This window comes from Phyllostomus discolor, chromosome 6 (genome assembly GCF_004126475.2).
Source record: "Phyllostomus discolor isolate MPI-MPIP mPhyDis1 chromosome 6, mPhyDis1.pri.v3, whole genome shotgun sequence".
Taxonomy (NCBI): Eukaryota; Metazoa; Chordata; class Mammalia; order Chiroptera; family Phyllostomidae; genus Phyllostomus; species Phyllostomus discolor.
Window position 1 is genome coordinate 124,699,685 of NC_040908.2, and position 19,276 is coordinate 124,718,960.

Sequence of the window (19,276 nt, forward strand, 5' to 3'; positions counted from 1 at the left end):
GGGAGGAATCACTGGAAAGTCATAATATGAGTTCCAGAATAAACCCATAGAGTCTGTAACAAAGAATGCAGCAGAGAACTACCCACCACAGCTCCAATTGTCTGAAGCCAGAAGCAATAAAGTTGTACGAGCATAACAGCAACCCATTCGATCAAAAGAATAGTATTTGGAGCGTTGCCTAAAGTTACCTAATTGATTTTCTCAGACCTCATTTTGCCTACTTTACTTGCACAAAAACCTTTTCTTCTCCACAGATTTATGGCCCAGGGAGGCTTCCTGTAACCAAATGAAAAGGGAAGAAAAAGCTGGGTCCTGGTAATGAATGAATTAATTCACCATGCAAAAGCTAAAAAATGCAGTTTCCACATTATATCCTTAATTATGGGCAAACCACAAAGATGGAGAAAGAGCTCTGAACAGTGTATTAGGCCATTAACTTGGCGTAAAGAGAATTAGCAAGACTTGAACATCAGAGACAAAGAAGCCTGGAGAGAAAGCACATAAATTCCCCTCTGGCATTTGGCACATGCAGACCTTAATGGTTAAGGGAAGAGGAGGCAGCTGGAAGTAATGACTTCTAAAAGAGCTGATAGCCTGTGAGCTAAATCTAGAATGGGTGATAAAAGAGAGAGGGAAATAGCATTGTTCTGGACAAAGTGCAGTGGTAGGAAGTATCTTTCTATCTCAAATCTTTCCTTAGAAACTATGGCAGGCCACATCTTGAAGAACTAGTGACAGAACAGAACTAACAAACATAGCGAATGAGAAGACCTGACCAGCACAGGGGTAGGCAGTAGCAGACATGGTCCGTGCCCTGTTTCTGTCCCTTCTGCACTTTGATTACACACCCACATATTTCTACTACCAGCACCTGGGGGTGTGCAGTAGAAATATGATGCACCCTCTGGCTGTGAGGCATGCTAGACTTGTGGTTGTGGAAGGGCCAAAGTGTCAGGGGGTAAAAGACTTGAGGAACAGTTTTCAAACAAGGATGGACAGAAGTTAGGGCAATATCTTTCTAATCATTTTGACTATCACTTGGATCTGTCTACTACCATAATTCCCTCCTGATTTGATCCAGTGGCCATTTTAATAGCGGTGCTAGAAGCAGATTACATTACATGAAATCCCTGCCATATATACTGGAAAGATATCTGAGATAGTATTGTAGTCTCTTTTGATTCAAAATCTACCTCTATGTCTATTGAGGTATGTGGATCACTACGGAGTACTCCAGGAGCACTAGAGGCCAGACCTAAAAGAATAATATTAAGGTAAGACAACCTCACTAAGGGAATGATGTTACCTTTTTAGTTATTTTATTTTATAATGTTGCACAGAAACCTGTTGGTCCCCTCAATGGAACATTTTTTGTACATAAATGTCATGTATACATGGCAAGTCTTCTGGCACTAAAGTTTCTGTTAAACTTTTTATCATCATTAATTAACTCATCCATTCTCTTAGAATTCAAATTTCAAATGGCCTTATTGTAACTGAAAGATCCAGCCAATCCTGTTAAAACAAGCCAACCTGTAGCAACCTTTGGTGAGCTTAGTCAGATGTGGAAACCCAAGTTGAATCATACATACACGACACATCTGTATAATGAGGCAGTGACTATGGACATGTGATGAAGGCAGAAAGATAATAACTAATGTCTCTCGTAAACCTTTTTCAAGTTGATTCAGAAAGTCAGTAGAGCTAATGCAACAGTTTAATGCAATAGTGCTTGAGTGTTTAGAATTCAAGCATTGCACTGGGCCTTGGTTTCTCCTTGTAGTTGAATCCAAATGCAAACACATACATCTATGATATATATATCACACATACATCTATGATTATATATATAATATCATATATTATATATAATATATATTATATAATATATATATGTGTGTGTGTGTATAATATCATACATATCATCATGACTGGGTCAGCTGAGGATCAAACACCTTTAGGGCGGAGAATCAGTGGGACTTGCTCCTGGATCTGCTTTGTCCTAACCCCGTATATAATAGGATTGAATGCAGGTGGAACAACCATATACAGATTGGCCAGAAATATATGAACATAGCCAAGGATGCTATGACTAAAGCAGTGGGTCAGAAAAAAAGATGTTGGGATGTAGAAGATGAGCATGATGGAGACATGAGAGCCACAGATGTTGAGAGTCTTGAATACGGCATTCCATGATGGTAAATGGAACACTGTGTAGAGTGTCTTCACATAGGAGAAACCAATTACAATCAGGTCAATGAATCCCACGGAAAAAGCAACCATCCTAAACAAATTGTTGGCCCTGAATACTGGCACAGGAAAGATGGGCAATGCCCACATGCTCACAGTAAGGGTGGAATGATTTGGGCACCACAGAATGATGACAGCGAGAAACACAAAAGGGATGGCCAAGATTAAAGATCTCACTGTCATGACAACACCTAGAATGGCCGCCACCTTGTTGGTGAGGATCATGGTATATCACAAAGGTTTGCATATAGCAATGTAGTAGTCTATGGTCATTGCTGTCAGTACTCCAGACTCCAAGCTAGTGCACAGATGAATCATAAACATTTGTGCAAGACAGGCACCAAAAAGAATTTCCCTTAAATTGAACCATAAGATGCCCAATATCTTGGGAATAGTGGTAGTGGACAGGCTTAGGTCAGTGCAGGCCAACAGGGCCAAGAAGTAAAACGTGGCCTGATGGAGACTAGGCTCAGCCCAAATTATAAACAGGATTATAATGTTCCCCAGGAGGGCAATCAAATATACAGCACAAAAAGGAAAAACCAATCCAGGTTTGAAAATTTTCCAGGCCTAGAATCCCCAAAAAGACAAAGGAGGAAGGATGAAATTGGGTGTGTTGTGATGGGCTACCTTCAGGGCTGCTGGCCAATTTTTTTATTCAGTGCAAGCCTCCAATTCCATTTGTGTCATTTTTTCAGGTACAGAGACACACAGCATCAACCTTCCAACTTAACACTCAGCAAAAGATCCTGGAGGGAAAAATGATAAAAGGTTTAAAAAAAAACCCAAATACAGAACTCAACAGATTCTTGACATTTTGTTTTTCTGTCCAAGATACAGCCCAAATTTGATGTTCTACTACTGTCCCAGCAATGATGTAATGTTAGTTATATTTTAGAAGAACTTCTGTAATGTTACAATGGAGAATGGTTTGAATGGGCAAATCAGAATTTGAAGTAAGCTGAGAGAAATACTACTAACCTGATCTAAATAAATGGTAATGGAGATGGCAAAGCAATGGTATATCAAGTAAATTGGCAGGGAACGTTGTTTGATGTGATTTGGGGAATAAAAGAGAGTATTGAGTCATTTTTAATTTCCAGGATTTGGTCTTTGGCAAATTAGTGAATATTGGTGTTGTTCACTGAGATATGGGACATGGTAGGAGAGAGTTTCATTTGTTTATTTTAACTGACGAGTCAAGTTGTTGACATCGGTTCTGCAATGAATAGATATGAAGTTCATGTTGAATCAAGCACAGAGTCTCAGCAGGAAGAATATGAGTTAAGCTCCTTTTTTCACCAAAACCCAATTTTCGGACATCAGTGGGTTTGTAAAATACTAAAAAGTTTATGGCTGTGACTCTAGAAATAATAAGATCCCTATTGTCATTAAGATAATATCACATTTTTTTCCATGTTAAAAATATTTACAGTCTCTGGCAAGCTACATTGACATAAATACCACAACAGTGAATGAATCTCTGTGTTCTCAAAGCTTTCTCAGGTCACTAAAGAAGCAAGAGGCAGAGAAAAGAGCCTGTCACAGAGAGAACAAATCAAATGCCTTTAGGCAAAAAAAAATTCCATTAATATGAAATACATGAGTCATAGATTCTCTATATATTGATGCTTTTATATGCTTTTATACTTGTATCCAACTACCTTAAAATTTATTATAAAATTGAGTAGTTAAAATAATTAAGCAGTTTGAGTGTTCAGTGGGAGTAAGGCATGAACATACTTTAGGGTGGACATTATTCTGTTTAACAAATCTGTTATATTTCTTTCTTCTATAAGTTACCATTATATGCTGAGATCTAAGTAAGCACTAAATATTGGGCTTGTAAAAGAGCCCAATTTTATTGCTCCTTTACAGGTACAAAGAAAACCATTGTGACCCCTTCCAAATCCCTCCTTTGATCTCAATGTCTTGTTTTTCCTTGAGATAGATGTCCTTGTATGGAAATTATGGTTGTGTTTTCTTCTTAGATCATGCCTCAGAAGTTCAATTGCCTGTCCGATATAAAATCTGAGAAGTCAAACTCAGCTCCAAAGTGTCATATAAATAAGCAGGACACAAGATGACAACAGTGTCAAACTTCTTAGAGTATTTTTCCTGCTTTCCTGCCACCACAAATGGGCATTTGTTTCTCACGAGCTTATCTCTCCCCAGATTTTGATATCAGAAGCAGGAGTTTACTTCTCATTGACATACATACTCCTAAAAGCAATTAACTTCAAAGAGGATCTAATTTTTATGGGTTTAAATGTTGTGTTTGTATGTTAAAGTAACATTTAATCACACTGGGACTCAAAACATTTGGTTTGATTGTTAACACAACCAAATAAAAAATCCAATTTTGACTGTTAAAACAATTGTAATGATTATCCATGGCAAGTCTATTCATTTCACTTTCTTTTTTTTTCAGTTTATTTGCTACCTAAAAATAGTGATAGTTGCTCTTATTTTCTCACTTTCGGTATGAAAGACACCCATAAGTAACTTTTAATCTCTTTTTCCCACATTAGCCACTTTCACCCAAGTACAACATCTGAAAAGGGGAATGATGTTGCCATCTGAATAACAAACATTTGATAAATGCCATGGTTAGAACAGAAGTATCTAAGGACACCTAAAAGGGGTAAAATAGCCCTCAGGGAAGCAGGATTTGAGTGTTACTTAATGATACCTACCTACTAAAATAACAAAAGAAAGTCACATAGATGAAGAAGGGTTGTTTAATCATATAAAAAAGGAATGAAAACAATAGCTTATATATTAGCCTATAACTGAGTATTGAGAGTATACTAAATAGTGCTAAAGAGACATCCCATTTCATGCAGGTACGCTGATGTGGATTCTGCTTGTTTAGCTATGTTCTAAAATGGAATTGTTAAGGCTCTTATTCTTATACAAATAAATGCTCAATGAACATCAGAGTTGCTCTTGATGAAAACATTCAGCTGGCAAAATTGGTGATTTTGTGCCGAGACCCAGTTTTCAGTTGCCCAGAATTTTAAGATGATAGCTAAGTTGAGTCCTTTTAGATAGGCTTGAAGTATGCTAATGCTTCATAGATGTGGAACTCAACCAAGATGACCAATATCCAACATTTGACATGGCACTTGGCATACAGTAGCAGAGCTACTTGTCCTGAGCCTTACAGTGTTGATGACTTTGTACAAGTCAATTATATAAAAAACTCTAGAGATTGATGATATTCCTAAGCAAGTTTGATTCCTTGGGCCATCTGTCAGCACACCCCGCTGTTTCCAAGCATGCCCTGCATGTTATAGCCCCTGGAACATGCACTTGGTAACTAATGGGGTTTTTCTCTTAATGTATTTTCTTCTCATCCATAAAGAGAGACCCAGAAGGTCATTTCATAATACTCAAGGGAAGACTTCACCAAGAAGACATAAACATAGTAAATATATATGCACCCAACATAGGAGCACCTAAATACATAAAGAAAATCTTAGAGGACTTCAAGAAAGATATGGACAGCAACACAATTATTGTGGGGGATTTTAACACCCCTCTATCAAAAATGGACAGATCTTCCAAACAAAACATCAACAAAGATATTGTGGCATTGAACAATACCCTAGACGAACTGGGCTTTACTGATATTTACAGAACCCTCCATCCCAAAGAAGCTAAATACACATTTTTTTCAAATGTACATGGAACATTTTCAAAGATTGACCACATGATAGGACACAAAACAAGCCTCAACAATTTCAAAAAAATTGAAATCATACCAAGCAATTTCTCGGATCACAAGGGACTGAAACTAGAAACCAACCACAAGGAAAAAAACCCAAAACACTCAAATTCATGGAGATTAAACAGCATGCTATTAAACAATGAATGGGTCAAGAATGATATTAGGGAAGAAATCAAACGGTTTTTGGAAACAAATGAAAACGAACTCACAACAACCCAAAACTTATGGGACACAGCCAAGGCAGTCCTGAGAGGGAAGATCATAGCGATACAGGCCCACCTAAAAAAGTTAGAAACATTTCAAACAAACAACCTAACCCTACGTCTACAAGAACTCGAGGAACAACAACAAAGACAGCCCAGAGCAAGCAGAAGGAAGGAAATAACCAAGATCAGAGCAGAATTAAATGACATAGAGACTAAAAGCACAATTCTAAAGATCAATGAATCCAAGAGTTGGTTCTTTGAAAAGATAAACAAAATCGACAAGCCTTTAAGCAGACTCATCAAGAAAAAAAGAGAGAAAACCCAAATAAACACAATCAAAAATGAAAGAGGAGAGATTACAACAGATACCACAGAAATACAAAGGATTGTAAAAAATTACTACAAAGAGCTGTATGCCAAGAAATTTGAAAACCTAGATGAAATGGACAAATTTCTAGAAAAATATAACCTTCCAAAACTCAATAAAATGGAAGCAGAAAGCCTCAACAAACCAATAACAGCAAAAGAAATCGAAGCAGTAATCCAAAAACTCCCAACACACAAAAGCCCTGGACCAGATGGTTTCACAGGAGAATTCTACAAAGCATTTAAGGAAGAACTAACACCTATCCTTCACAGACTATTTCAAAAAATCCAAAAAGATGGAAGACTACCAAACTCTTTTTATGAGGCCAACATCATCTTAATCCCAAAACCAGATAAAGACACAACAAAGAAAGAAAACTACAGGCCAATATCGCTGATGAACATTGACGCTAAAATACTCAACAAGATACTGGCAAACCGCATCCAACAGAACATTAAGAAGATCATACACCATGACCAAGTTGGATTCATTCCAGGTATGCAAGGATGGTACAATATACGCAAATCAGTAAATGTAATACATCACATAAACAAAAGCACAGACAAAAACCACATGATCATATCAATAGATGCAGAAAAAGCATTTGATAAGGTACAGCACCCATTTATGATAAAAACACTCAGTAAAGTGGGAATAGAGGGAGCATTCCTCAACATAATAAAGACCATATATGAGAAACCTACAGCCAACATTATACTCAATGGGCAAAAATTAAAATCTTTTCCACTAAGAACAGGAACAAGACAAGGATGTCCACTTTCACCACTTCTATTCAATATAGTACTGGAGGTTCTAGCCACAGCAATCAGACAAGAAAAAGAAATAAAAGGAATCCAAATCGTAAAGGAGGAAACAAAACTGTCACTGTTTGCAGATGACATGATAGTGTACATAGAAAATCCTATAGACTCCACCAAAAAACTGCTTGACCTAATAAATGAATTTGGTAAAACAGCGGGATACAAAGTCAATATCCAGAAATCAAAGGCATTTCTGTACACCAACAATGAAACAGCAGAAGCAGAAATCAAGAAAAAAATCCCATTTGAAATAGCAAAAAGGAAAATAAAATACCTAGGAATAAACCTAACCAAAGAGGTAAAAGACCTGTATTCAGAAAACTACATAACACTGAGGAGAGAAATCAAGGAAGACACAAACAAATGGAAACATATACCGTGTTCATGGATTGGAAGAATTAATATCATTAAAATGTCCATACTACCAAAAGCAATCTACACATTCAATGCAATACCTATTAAAGTACCAATGGCATATTTCACAGACATAGAACAAACACTTCAACAATTTATATGGAACCATAAACGACCCCGAATAGCTGCTGCAATTTTGAGAAAGAAGAGTAAAGTAGGAGGAATCACAATACCTGACACTAAACTATACTACAAGGCCGCTGTAATCAAAACAGCCTGGTACTGGCATAAAAACAGGCACATGGACCAATGGAACAGAACAGAGAGCCCAGAAATAAACCCAAGCCTCTTCGGTCAATTAATATTTGACAAAGGAAGCAGCTACATAAAACGGAATAAAAATAGCCTCTTCAACAAATGGTGTTGGGAGAACTGGACAGCTACGTGCAAAAAAATGAAACTCGAGCACCAACTTACACCTTATACAAAAATAGATTCAAGGTGGATAAAAGACTTAAATATAAAGTGTGACACCATTAAAGTCCTAGAAGAGAACGTAGGTAGGAAAATCTCCGATATTTCACGCAGAAACTTTTTTACTGACTTGTCTCCTAGAGCAAGGGACATAAAGGAAAGAATAAACAAATGGGACCTCATCAAAATTAAAAGCTTTTGCACAGCTAAGGAAAACAGTATCAAAATAAAAAGAGAACCAACTGTATGGGAAAACATATTTGCTAATGATACCTCAGACAAGGGTTTAATCTCCAAAATATATAAAGAACTTATACGACTCCACTCTAAGAAGACAAGTAACCCAATTAAAAAATGGGCAAAGGACTTGAACAGACACTTCTCCAAGGAGGACATACAGAAAATCCAAAGACACATGAAGCAATGTTCAATATCGCTAGCCATCAGAGAGATGCAGATTAAAACCACAATGAGATACCACTTCACACCAGTCAGAATGGCCATCATAAACAAAGCAACAAACAACAAGTGTTGGAGAGGCTGTGGAGAAAGGGGGTCCCTAGTGCACTGTTGGTGGGACTGCAGACTGGTACAACCATTATGGAAAGCAGTTTGGAACTTCCTCAGAAAACTAAAAATGGATCTGCCTTTTGACCCAGCAATTCCATTGCTGGGACTCTATCCTAAGAACACTAAAACACCAATACAAAAGAACCTTTGCACCCCGATGTTCATAGCAGCACAATTTACAATAGCTAGGTGCTGGAAGCAACCTAGATGCCCATCAGTAAATGAATGGATCAAAAAACTATGGTACATTTACACAATGGAATTCTATGCAGCAGAAAGAAAGAAGGAGCTCATACCCTTTGCAACAGCATGGATGGAGCTAGAAAGCATTATGCTAAGTGAAACAAGCCAGGCAGTGAAAGACAAATACCATATGATCTCACCTTTAACAGGAATCTAAACAACAAAACAAAACAAAACAAAAAACTAGCAAAATATAACCAAAGACACTGAAATAGGGGATAGTCTCACAGTGGCCAGAGGGGAGAGAAGAGGGAATTTCAGGGGGGAATGGGTAGGGATTACAGGAACAAATTTGGAGGACACATGGACAAAAACTAGGGGTGGGGGGTAATGGGGGGAAGGGGGGAGGGTTGGGTGGAGGGGCTGGAATGGGAGTAGGCGGGAGAAAACTGTACTTGAACAATGATTGAAATAAAAAAAAAAAAAGAAAAAAAATGTATTTTCTTCTCTGCTCCTTAGAAATTAAAGTCTTACTGACCTCACTGTCACTCATTTCCATTTAGATTACTCAGTCTGGGTCAAGTGACATTTAGCAAAGTCTCATAAATGGAAATCATTAATGCATCAGAAAAGCTCTCAAATGGTAGAAGATCTTAATGAATGATAATAAACTTGAGGGTTCTGGATGTTAAACACATTGGGAAACAATAGAGTAAACAAAATTGAAAAGACGTTTTTCTATAGGTTTTATTATGGCCTTTAAATATAAAAATTCAGGCTCTAAGAAATAAGATTTTGTAATTAAAATATTAAATAATAAATTAAATAAATTATAATTAAATATTAAAAGAAGTTTGCAGCATATTCTTAAGTTATGATAGCAAGAAATCCATTTAATTAAACAGCTAAGATTTAGTTCTTAGGAGAACATAATGTTATTCTAATGCAAAGTCTGGGTGTCCTGGGTTCTCTAAGACTTTCTGAGACATAAAAGTTTCAAGTGTTTATTGACTTAACATTTGTTATTTACTTTATAGCTGGTGTTAGATGTGGGAGCACCTAAGATACATGGTGATGATAAACAGTCTTTTTTCCCCATAACTCTTACATTCTAAATTAACAGGAAAGACAATAAGCTTGCAAAAATAATTAAATTAATCTAGATAATGTGTCATGAAAATAGAAGTAAAAATACACAATAAGAATACAAATGAACCAATTAAAAAGGAAAAAAGATGAACAGGCACTTTTATAGAAAATATACAAGTGGTCAATAGCAAATGAGCAGGGAAATGAGAATTAATATCCCAAAATGAATCCCTTTTATTCTCCTCAAACAGCTAATGGGAAAATGAGTGACATTATAATAAAAAAGATGTTGAATAACTGAAATTCTCAGACATTGGTAGTTGGTTTGTGAAGTGTATAACTACTTTGGAAAACTCTTTGGTATATTTCTTGGGAAGTGAAAAATACATCTTCACTATTATTCAACAACTCCACTCTGCTACACTTACCAAAGGAAATTAATACCCACGTGGACATGTCAGATAGACAATTAGATATATATGCCTGAAACTCAGGGAAGATCATGGCTACATATAAATATTTGAGAGTCATCACTATATAATGTGTTTGATACATATTATCATGGTATATATGGATGGCAGAATGAAGAGGAAAAACTATAAAACAAAAAGAAGCCATAAATATTCTTATTTATTGTTCTTCTGATCAATATTTTGTGATCCACCACTGATAACAAGAAACAATATAGGAATATGGTTGGTAATTCAACTCTTATTTGAATTGTACAGGTGTGTGTCTGTGTGTGAGAGAGATGGAAAGGGAGAGAGACAGATCACTGGTCACTGGCTATAGAGTATAACAAAATCACACATGGCTTTCACAAAAGTTAGATGTTCAATGACACTCTTTCTCCCTCTACTATGAAGATTAATTAGGAATTGCTTCCTTTGTTCCATTTTTTCAAGGACTTTATGACTAATGCTTCTAAGTCATCTTACTCTTTCCACTATCTTTTCCTCTGCCCTGATTTCTTTGCCTTTAGTTTCAATCTGGATTCCATTATTTAATAGAGAACCAATTTACAAAATCTTATATTAGCTCATCCACATTCTAACAGTCTTCTGTTTGAATGATAAAACCTCCAGGCTTTATGAAGTGATACTTTATAGTGAGTAAGAATTTATAGTGATGGTTCATGCTTCCTGGATGCATTTTGCCCTTTGGGGATCCCAAGGGCCTGAAGGATGGAAAACAATGAGTTGCCACAGTAAAGCTGACTCTTTCCCCAGTGTTAGTTCAGGTCAGTAGTCCAGCCATACTTTTACATTGTATGTGGACTTTGTACTGCCCAGATGCTGTTAGAAATGGTCACTCCACAGGAGCACCAACCCATAGTGGTCAGAATGGAATAAGGAGAGATAAGTTCTCACTTTTTAAAATTATTCCATAATTTTTACAAGTCCCAACAAGGGACTCTGGGATATCAAGAATAGAAACTACTTACTATTTTATTTAATAGGAAGTGAGACCTAGAAGGATCAAGAGAGATGATTAGGTCACAGTCGATCAGTGCCAAAGAAGCTAAAATCAAAGTCTATTGAATTCTTAACCCAGTACTCTTTCTAGTGAAGGCTTCTGAGTATCCTTCTTTATTCATAGGTTATTTATACAGATTTAACCTCAACATTTCTGCTATAAACTATGATAATAATAATGAGGTAGAGGCTGCTAGTTAGGCAGTTTCCTACAATGTCATGGCTTAAACATCTTTGATAAGTCCTAGCCTAATGCTACTATTAATTGTATTCAGAAAGGCAGTGGTGAGATTCCCAGTCTAAGTCTGAAGGCTTGAGAACCAGCACTCTGGTGGTGTAAGTCCTAGTCTTAGGGTAGGTAAAGACAGATGTCCCAGTTCATCAGGTGGGCAGAGAGAATGAGAGGAGAGAGAGAGAGAATCCTCCTTTCTTTCACCTTTTTGTTCTATTGGGGTCCTCAATGGATTATGATCCCCACACACACTGGGGAGAACAACCTGCTTTATTCAGTCTATTAATTCAAATACTAATCTCTTTCATAAACACCCTCACATAAACACCCAGAAATAGTATTTAACCAAATATCCTGTGGCCCAATCAAGTTGACACACAATCATCATACTGGAAGGAATGCAGATACTGAGGAAAGGCCTTCAAAATCTGATTTTATAGCAAATTCTAATTTTTGCTGCAGCACCATACATTAAAAAGGAAATCCCTTGCAATTTCACATTTTCCATAAATCAGATCACAATATGACTATGTGTCTTTTCTTATATTCCCCATTCTGATCTGTTGGTCTATTTGCCAATACCACACTATCTTAATTATGCAGTTTTATAAAAATTCTTGAAGTGTGTAGTATTATGTCTTATTTGTTTTTTAGATTTTTTGAATTATCATGTGCATTTCAAAATCAGCTTGTCAATTTCCACAAAAATATTTGTTGATATTTTTATTGGAATTGCATTGAATCTATATGTCAATTTGGAAAGAATCAATACCATTACATTACTGAATCTTCCAGTCAACAAACATGATATATCTCTTGATTTACTTAAGTCTTCCTTAATTTTTCTCATCAATGTGTTCTCATCTAGTTTAAATATAGATAATTTGGACATCTTTATTCCCAGGTATTTACTATTTTTGATGTAATAGTAAATTGTATTGACTTATGGATTTTAGGGGTTTTTTTTTGTTTCTAGAGCATAAACATACAAGTGATTTTTGTGTTTGAGTTCCTACGTAGCAATCTTACTAAATTTACTTATAAACTTTAATATTTTAGGTATTGTTGTTTTTGGATTTTCCATCCACAGAATGAAATTATTTGAATATAATGACGTTTACCTCTTCCTTTCCAATCAAATACATTTTTCCTTTTTTCTCAGTATTTACTATTTCAACACTGAGGATTATATTGGCTATAGACTTTGGGAAGACAATCTTTAACGGATAAGACAGTTCCCTTCTATTTCTAAATTTCTGAAATTATTTTTATTTCCATAAATAGTGAATTTTGTTGCATGACTTTCCCAAATCTATTGAGAAATTTGTTTCTTCTTTATTTTTGTATTTTTGTAAATCTGTATTTCTTCTTCTTGTTATGTATGTTCATGTTAATCAGGTGAATTAAGCGTAGGTCAATTATCAAATGTTAAAGTAACAGTCCCAAAATAGACCTCACTTGTGCATAATGTATTAATTTTTACTGCTTTTGTACTTAATTTTAAATATTTTATCTAGAATTTATATCTATGTTCATAAAATATGTTGGGTTGAAATTCTTTTCTTATAATATTCTTGTCAGTGTTTGATGCCAATTATGATAACCTCAGAAAATGAATTAGAAAATATTCCCTCTTTTTCTATTTTCTTTTTTTTCTTTTTATTTAATTTACTGAGATGACACTGGTTAACAAAATTACACAGGCCTCAGGTACACAATTCTACAACACATCATCTATCACTGTATCGTTTGTTCACCACCCCAAGTCAAGCCTTCATTTTTATTCTCTGAAAGAGTTTATCTTCTTTAGTTCTGGAAGATTTTATCATTAAGGTACCTAAGCTGAAAGTTTTTTTGTGAAAAACTGTTTCATTATGATTTTGTCGTCTTTAACCAATATATAACAATGCAGATTTTTACTGTTTATCTTTTGCCATTTTTGGAAGGTTTTTTGCCAAGAAATGTTTACATTATACTATTATCAAATTAATTATCATAGTATTTCAAAGTATAGTTTTATCATCTTTTAAAATATCTTTAATTTCAATAGTTTTTAAAAAATTATAGATAATTTAAATTTGGGTATTTTTATTTCTCCTAAATATTTGTCCCTTTTATTCTTATCTTTCAAAACAACTTTTTAAAAGATTTTATTTATTTATTTAGGGGGGAAGGGAAGGAGAAAGGGAGGGAAAGAAACATCAATGTGTGGTTGTCCCTCACGTGTCCCCAACTGGAGACCTGGCCCACAACCCAGGCATGTGCTCTGACTGGGAATCGAACTAGAAATCCTTTGGTTCACAGGCCAGTGCTCAATTCACTGAGCTACACCAGCCAGGGCAATCAAAACAACTTTTGACTTTGTTGGTGTTTTTTATTATATGAGACACATACCCTCTTGTTTTATTTTTCTCTGTATTTGTGTTATTTCTTCTAATTTATTTCAGAGTTGTTAATGGTGCTTGTTTTGTTTTTTTAATTTTTTAAATTAGAAACTTAACACTGTAGATCAGAAGTAGAGGTGTGCTTTAGTTTAGTATTCTGCTTCAAGTTCTCCTAAAACGGCAATCAGGATTTGGGGAAAAAACTCTAATTCCATCTAAGTCTTGCTCTATTTATCTATCTATCTTCTATATGATGTAGATATGATACAGTCTTTTCAATAAATAATGATGGGAAAACTAGACAGCAACATGCAAAACAATTAAACTGAACCTCTGTCTTATGCCATGCACAAACACCAAAACAAAATGTATTAACAATTTGAACATAAGACCTGAAGCTATAAAACTCCTTGAAGAAAACATAGGAAGTAAGCTATTATTGGTTTAGGTAATGATATTTTGGATTTTACACCAAAAGCAGAGACAAAAGCAATAATAAACAAGCGGGAGTACATAAAACTGAAAAGCTTCTGCATGGCAAAGAAAACCATTAACAAAATGAAAAGGCAACCTGCTGGGAAAATATTTGCAAATCTTATATCTGATAAGACATTAATATCCCAAATATATAATAATATTATACAACACAATAACAAAGAATCCCATTAAAAGTAGCCAAAGAATTTGAATAGACATTTTAGCAAAGAATACAGACAAATTGCCAACAGGTACATGTAAAAATGTTCCATATTATTAATCATTGAGGAATAACAAATCATAGTCAATAATATTGTGATAAATTTTCACGGTGACAGATTATTACCAGAATCAGTGAGGCTATTACATTGTGAGTTATAAAATTGTTGAATCACTATATTGTATACCTAATAAAAGGAAATCTTCTTGCATTGTTTGTGTAATAGAAATATATATTGGTTCGGCCTCTATGAAAAAAAATAAGATTATTCCTCAAACATTAAAAATAAAACTAGTGTATGATCAGAGAATTTCACTTCTGGGTATATATCCAAAGGAAATGAAAACAGAATATTGATGAGACATATATTTGTTCTCCCATGCAGCATTATTCACAATAGCCAAGACACAGAACCAGCCAAAGTTTCCTTCAACAGACGAATGGATAAAAATGATGTGGTATGTATGTGCACTGGAATATTATACAGCCATGAGAAAGAAGGACATCCTGCCATTTCCAAACAACACTAGAGGGCCTAGAGGGTATTATACTAAGTAGACTAAGTTAGATGGAGAAAACAAATACTGTATGATCACTTATATGTGGATTCTAAAATCCAGACTCATAGAAACAGAAAACAGATATGTTGTTGCCATAGGTAAGGGTGATGGAAAAGTGGTCAAAATGTACAAAGTTCTAGTTATATGATGAATAAGTTCTAGGTATGTAATGTATACATAGTTGCTATAACTAACAATACCACCGTTTTGTGTATTTGAAAGTTGCTAAGAGATTCAATCTTAAAAGTTATCATCGCAAGAAAAAAATTGTAACTATATGGGGTGAGGGATGTTAACTACACTTATTGTGGTAACCACTTCACAGTATACATATATCTAATATTGTATTGTACACTTTAACATGTTATGTCTATTATATTTTAATAAAATTTAAAATATATGAAATAAATACATAATAAAATTAGTAAATGATTCTTAAAACATGTTGTGGTACTACATGAAGCAAGGACATACCTTCTTTCAACAACCATATTGGGACTTGTTTATAAGTGTATAATTGTTCTATAACTCAATCATTATAGATTGCTTCCTACCTGCTAGAAACTACTGAGCGGCAAATAAATATTTATAATGTGTCTACTAAGTGCCAGATACCAAGCTTGCTGGGGATATAAGAAGCTTGGGATGTAACTCAAGGGTTTTTTGTTACTCAGCAGGTTATGTTGTTGCCAAGGTTGAGACCAGCACTTTTGGGTAAAGTGTTCAGGTTTTAGGAACCCCAGTGACATGGATTTATCTTGGCCCAATTGCTGCAACCTTGACAGTCATTTTACTTCTCTTAGCTTCAGTTTCTTCATCTAGGGTCAACATAGCAACCTCTCAGGGCAAATGTAGAGGTAAAATAAGAATGTATATAAAGTGTCTGGAACATGGTAGGTATTCAATGCATAGTAACTTTATAGAAAGAAGAGATTAGAGGGGATGAAAGAAAAAGACAAGGAGATCAGCTAAATCAGTCCCTTCATACCTTCATGAGACCAATGTTATGAAATGTGATGTAACAGGCCCTAAAGAAGCCTCTTTCAAAACCCAGCACTTCAAAAATACATACATGCAGTGCAATTTAACCCTCTCAAATGTAGAGCAGGACCAGGTGTCTCAGGATGCTAAAGAGAGACATCCTGAAGAACAAAAATGTTTCCATCACACACACACAAAATACTATCAGTATGTGAGGTAATGGATGCTAACAAGGTACTGTGATAATCATGTTGCAATATATACATACATCAAATCATTATGTTGTGTATCTTAAATTAAACCAAAAGTACATGTGATTATATTCAATAAAACTAGAAAAAAAATAAAATAATACACAAAAGGAAAAATACTGCAAAATATTAAATTTCAATTAAACTCCTTCAGCAAACATAAAGTTCAATATAAAAACAAGTAGGATAGCCCCACCAGGAAATCAATCAAATGATATTTGAAAAATGCTAAACTTGAAACACTTAGTTGTCATCCTCAAAAGATATGGGTTGCTACTGCAAAATATTTCTTGGAAGTATTGGATTAATGTCTGGCATCGTTAAGAAAGAGAATGAAAGTAGTCAAACACACTTATCTATGAAAATCCAGTCCTTCCACACCTGAAACACGGTCGACAGCAACCCCAGCCACAGCTTGGGATGGAGGCTGAAGCAAAGAGGACAATCAAGGGAATGAATAGAACAGTTGATTGGCATCTAGAAAACAGGTCAGAGTGTGATAGGGATATTATCTGAAATTTGATAAAAAGTTCTAAGGTCCTTACAGGCCAATGAAGTGGAACAAAGTAAAGACTTCCAAGTCATAAAGATTAAGATAATAAAGAAAAGAATATATAACATCAAATACAACAGCTTCACCAGAAAAACCGAACAGTTGTCAATATCCTTTACAGACAAAAAAAACATACAAATAAACAAAAAACCCTGAAGAAAGAAGATCCTAATAGAAAGAAATAAAAAAATAAGAAATGCTATACCCAGAGAGTTTGTACAGATGGAAAATCTTAGCAGGATCTAGGAATCTCTGAGAAGCCAAAAGGTGGCATGTCTGCCATACATACCAGGGAAGAGTCAGGGATGTTCAGGGTAAAACACTCAACCCCAAGAACCTAAGTTATACTTCAGCTCAAGAAACAATTCACAACACAAAAGCCATGATGGAATCAGTAGACATGAGAGGCATCTATTTCCTTTGCAATAGAGGAGACAGGCAGATCTTTCTAAAGTGATTGTATAAAGTTTGTTTCCTTAGTGGCCAAACACTCTCATTTCCAACCCATTTTGCTAAAGCTTGGCAAGTCTTTGGTTAGGAATTTTGTCTAGGATATTTCCTAAGTAACCAGAAAATCCAGGAAATTGAGGTTTCCTTTGAAGCAATAAAAAACAAAGATATACAAAGGAATGTTTCCATTGTTGTCTGAGATATTACAAAAGAGGAGAATCAGAACTTATCCCATGATAAAAAGTGACATTTTCTTTCCAACATAAAAATAATTCTACACTTTTTTAACAATGCCAAAGATGGTCTTGATCTTTTCTACCTATTACAAATTCCTCAGTAGTTTCAGGATTCCCTGCTTGATCTCCTTGGTTCTCACACCATAAACAATGGGGTTCAGAGCTGGGGGGATCAGGTGGTGCAGGATGTTGAGCAGGATGGGGACATCTGGGGGGATTCTCTTCCTGGCCAGGTTGGTGATGACCAGAACCAGCAGGACTGTGCTGAAGAAGAGGATGAGGATGAAGTGAGAACCACATGTGCTCAGGGCCTTGGCTGCAGCTCCCTCAGCCTTGATCCTTAGCACAGCTTTCAGGATGAAGGAGTAGGAGAGAACAATAAGGATGAGGTCAGAGCCCAGTAGGGTCCAGCCTGTCACAAACTGGTAGAGCCGGTTGAAGGTGATGTCATCACAGGAGAGTTTGGACACAGACAAGTTAGTGCAGATGCAGTTCTTGATGATGTTCTCTGCACAATATCTGAGTCGGGAAGAAAGGATTGGAACAGGAAGAGAAAACAGGACATTCCGGGCTACAACAAACATAGTAGCTCTAGCCACAAATTGATCAGTGATGATGGATGAGTATCGTAATGGGTGGCAAATGGCCACATAGCGGTCATAGGCCATGACCATGAATGTGCAGGACTCCATGGTCAGGAAACTATTCATGACAAACATTTGAAAGAAGCAGGCAGAGAAGCTGATGGATCTGAGGTCAAACCAGAAGATGGCCAGGACCTTGGGGATGACAGTGAGGCAGAGCACGATGTCCAACAGAGAGAGGAGGCTGAGCAGGTAGTACATGGGCTCATGCAGAGATGCCTCCAGCCGGATGGTGATCAGAAGGGTGGCATTGGCCCCCATGGCCAGGAGGAAGAGGAGGCTGAGGGGCAGGGACAGCCAGTGCTGCCAACTCTGGTAGTTAGGGAAGCAGATAAGGAAGAATTCAGAGACTGGAGCAGTGGAGTAGTTGCTGGGTGATGCCATGTAAAGAATCCTGTACAAGCTAGAAATTCAAAGTCCCTTAAAATGTACAACAGAATATATCACCATTGAACGTGTATGTTCTAGATGCAGTGGAACTTAGTTTTCATTGCATCTCTTCCTGTCCCAGTGGAGGTTTTAGTTATTTTTTAATTTATTTCTTTCCAACAAATGTGCCAACATTTATTTAACCGATCCTCTTGTTACAAATTTAGATTGTTTTCAGATTATCCTTGCTCCACGGAGTTTTCAAATTATCATCATCATCAATCATTGTTAACATTTAACTGAACACTTGTATTATATTAAGTTTTATGCAGAATGCTTACATTCACAATCTCACTTTATCCTTTAAAAAAACACTTCAGAGTAATGAATACTGTTA

General features: G+C 35.8%; 1 protein-coding gene and 1 pseudogene across 1 annotated transcript; both read right to left on the reverse strand.

Moving 5' to 3' along the window:
• Positions 1-1,947: 1,947 nt before the first annotated feature.
• On the reverse strand, positions 1,948-15,886 carry LOC114498928 (annotated as a pseudogene).
• Positions 15,887-17,320: 1,434 nt separating this feature from the next.
• Positions 17,321-18,924, reverse strand: LOC114500426 (olfactory receptor 56A4). The gene has a single exon (XM_028517123.2). The coding sequence runs from the start codon at positions 18,892-18,894 to the stop codon at positions 17,953-17,955; it is 942 nt and encodes a 313-aa protein (XP_028372924.1). The 5' UTR covers positions 18,895-18,924; the 3' UTR covers positions 17,321-17,952.
• Positions 18,925-19,276: the final 352 nt, after the last annotated feature.

Excerpts from the sequence above, each read along its gene's own strand:
- LOC114500426 (XM_028517123.2), bottom strand. The coding sequence starts at position 18,894 with ATGGCATCACCCAGCAACTACTCCACTGCTCCAGTCTCTGAATTCTTC.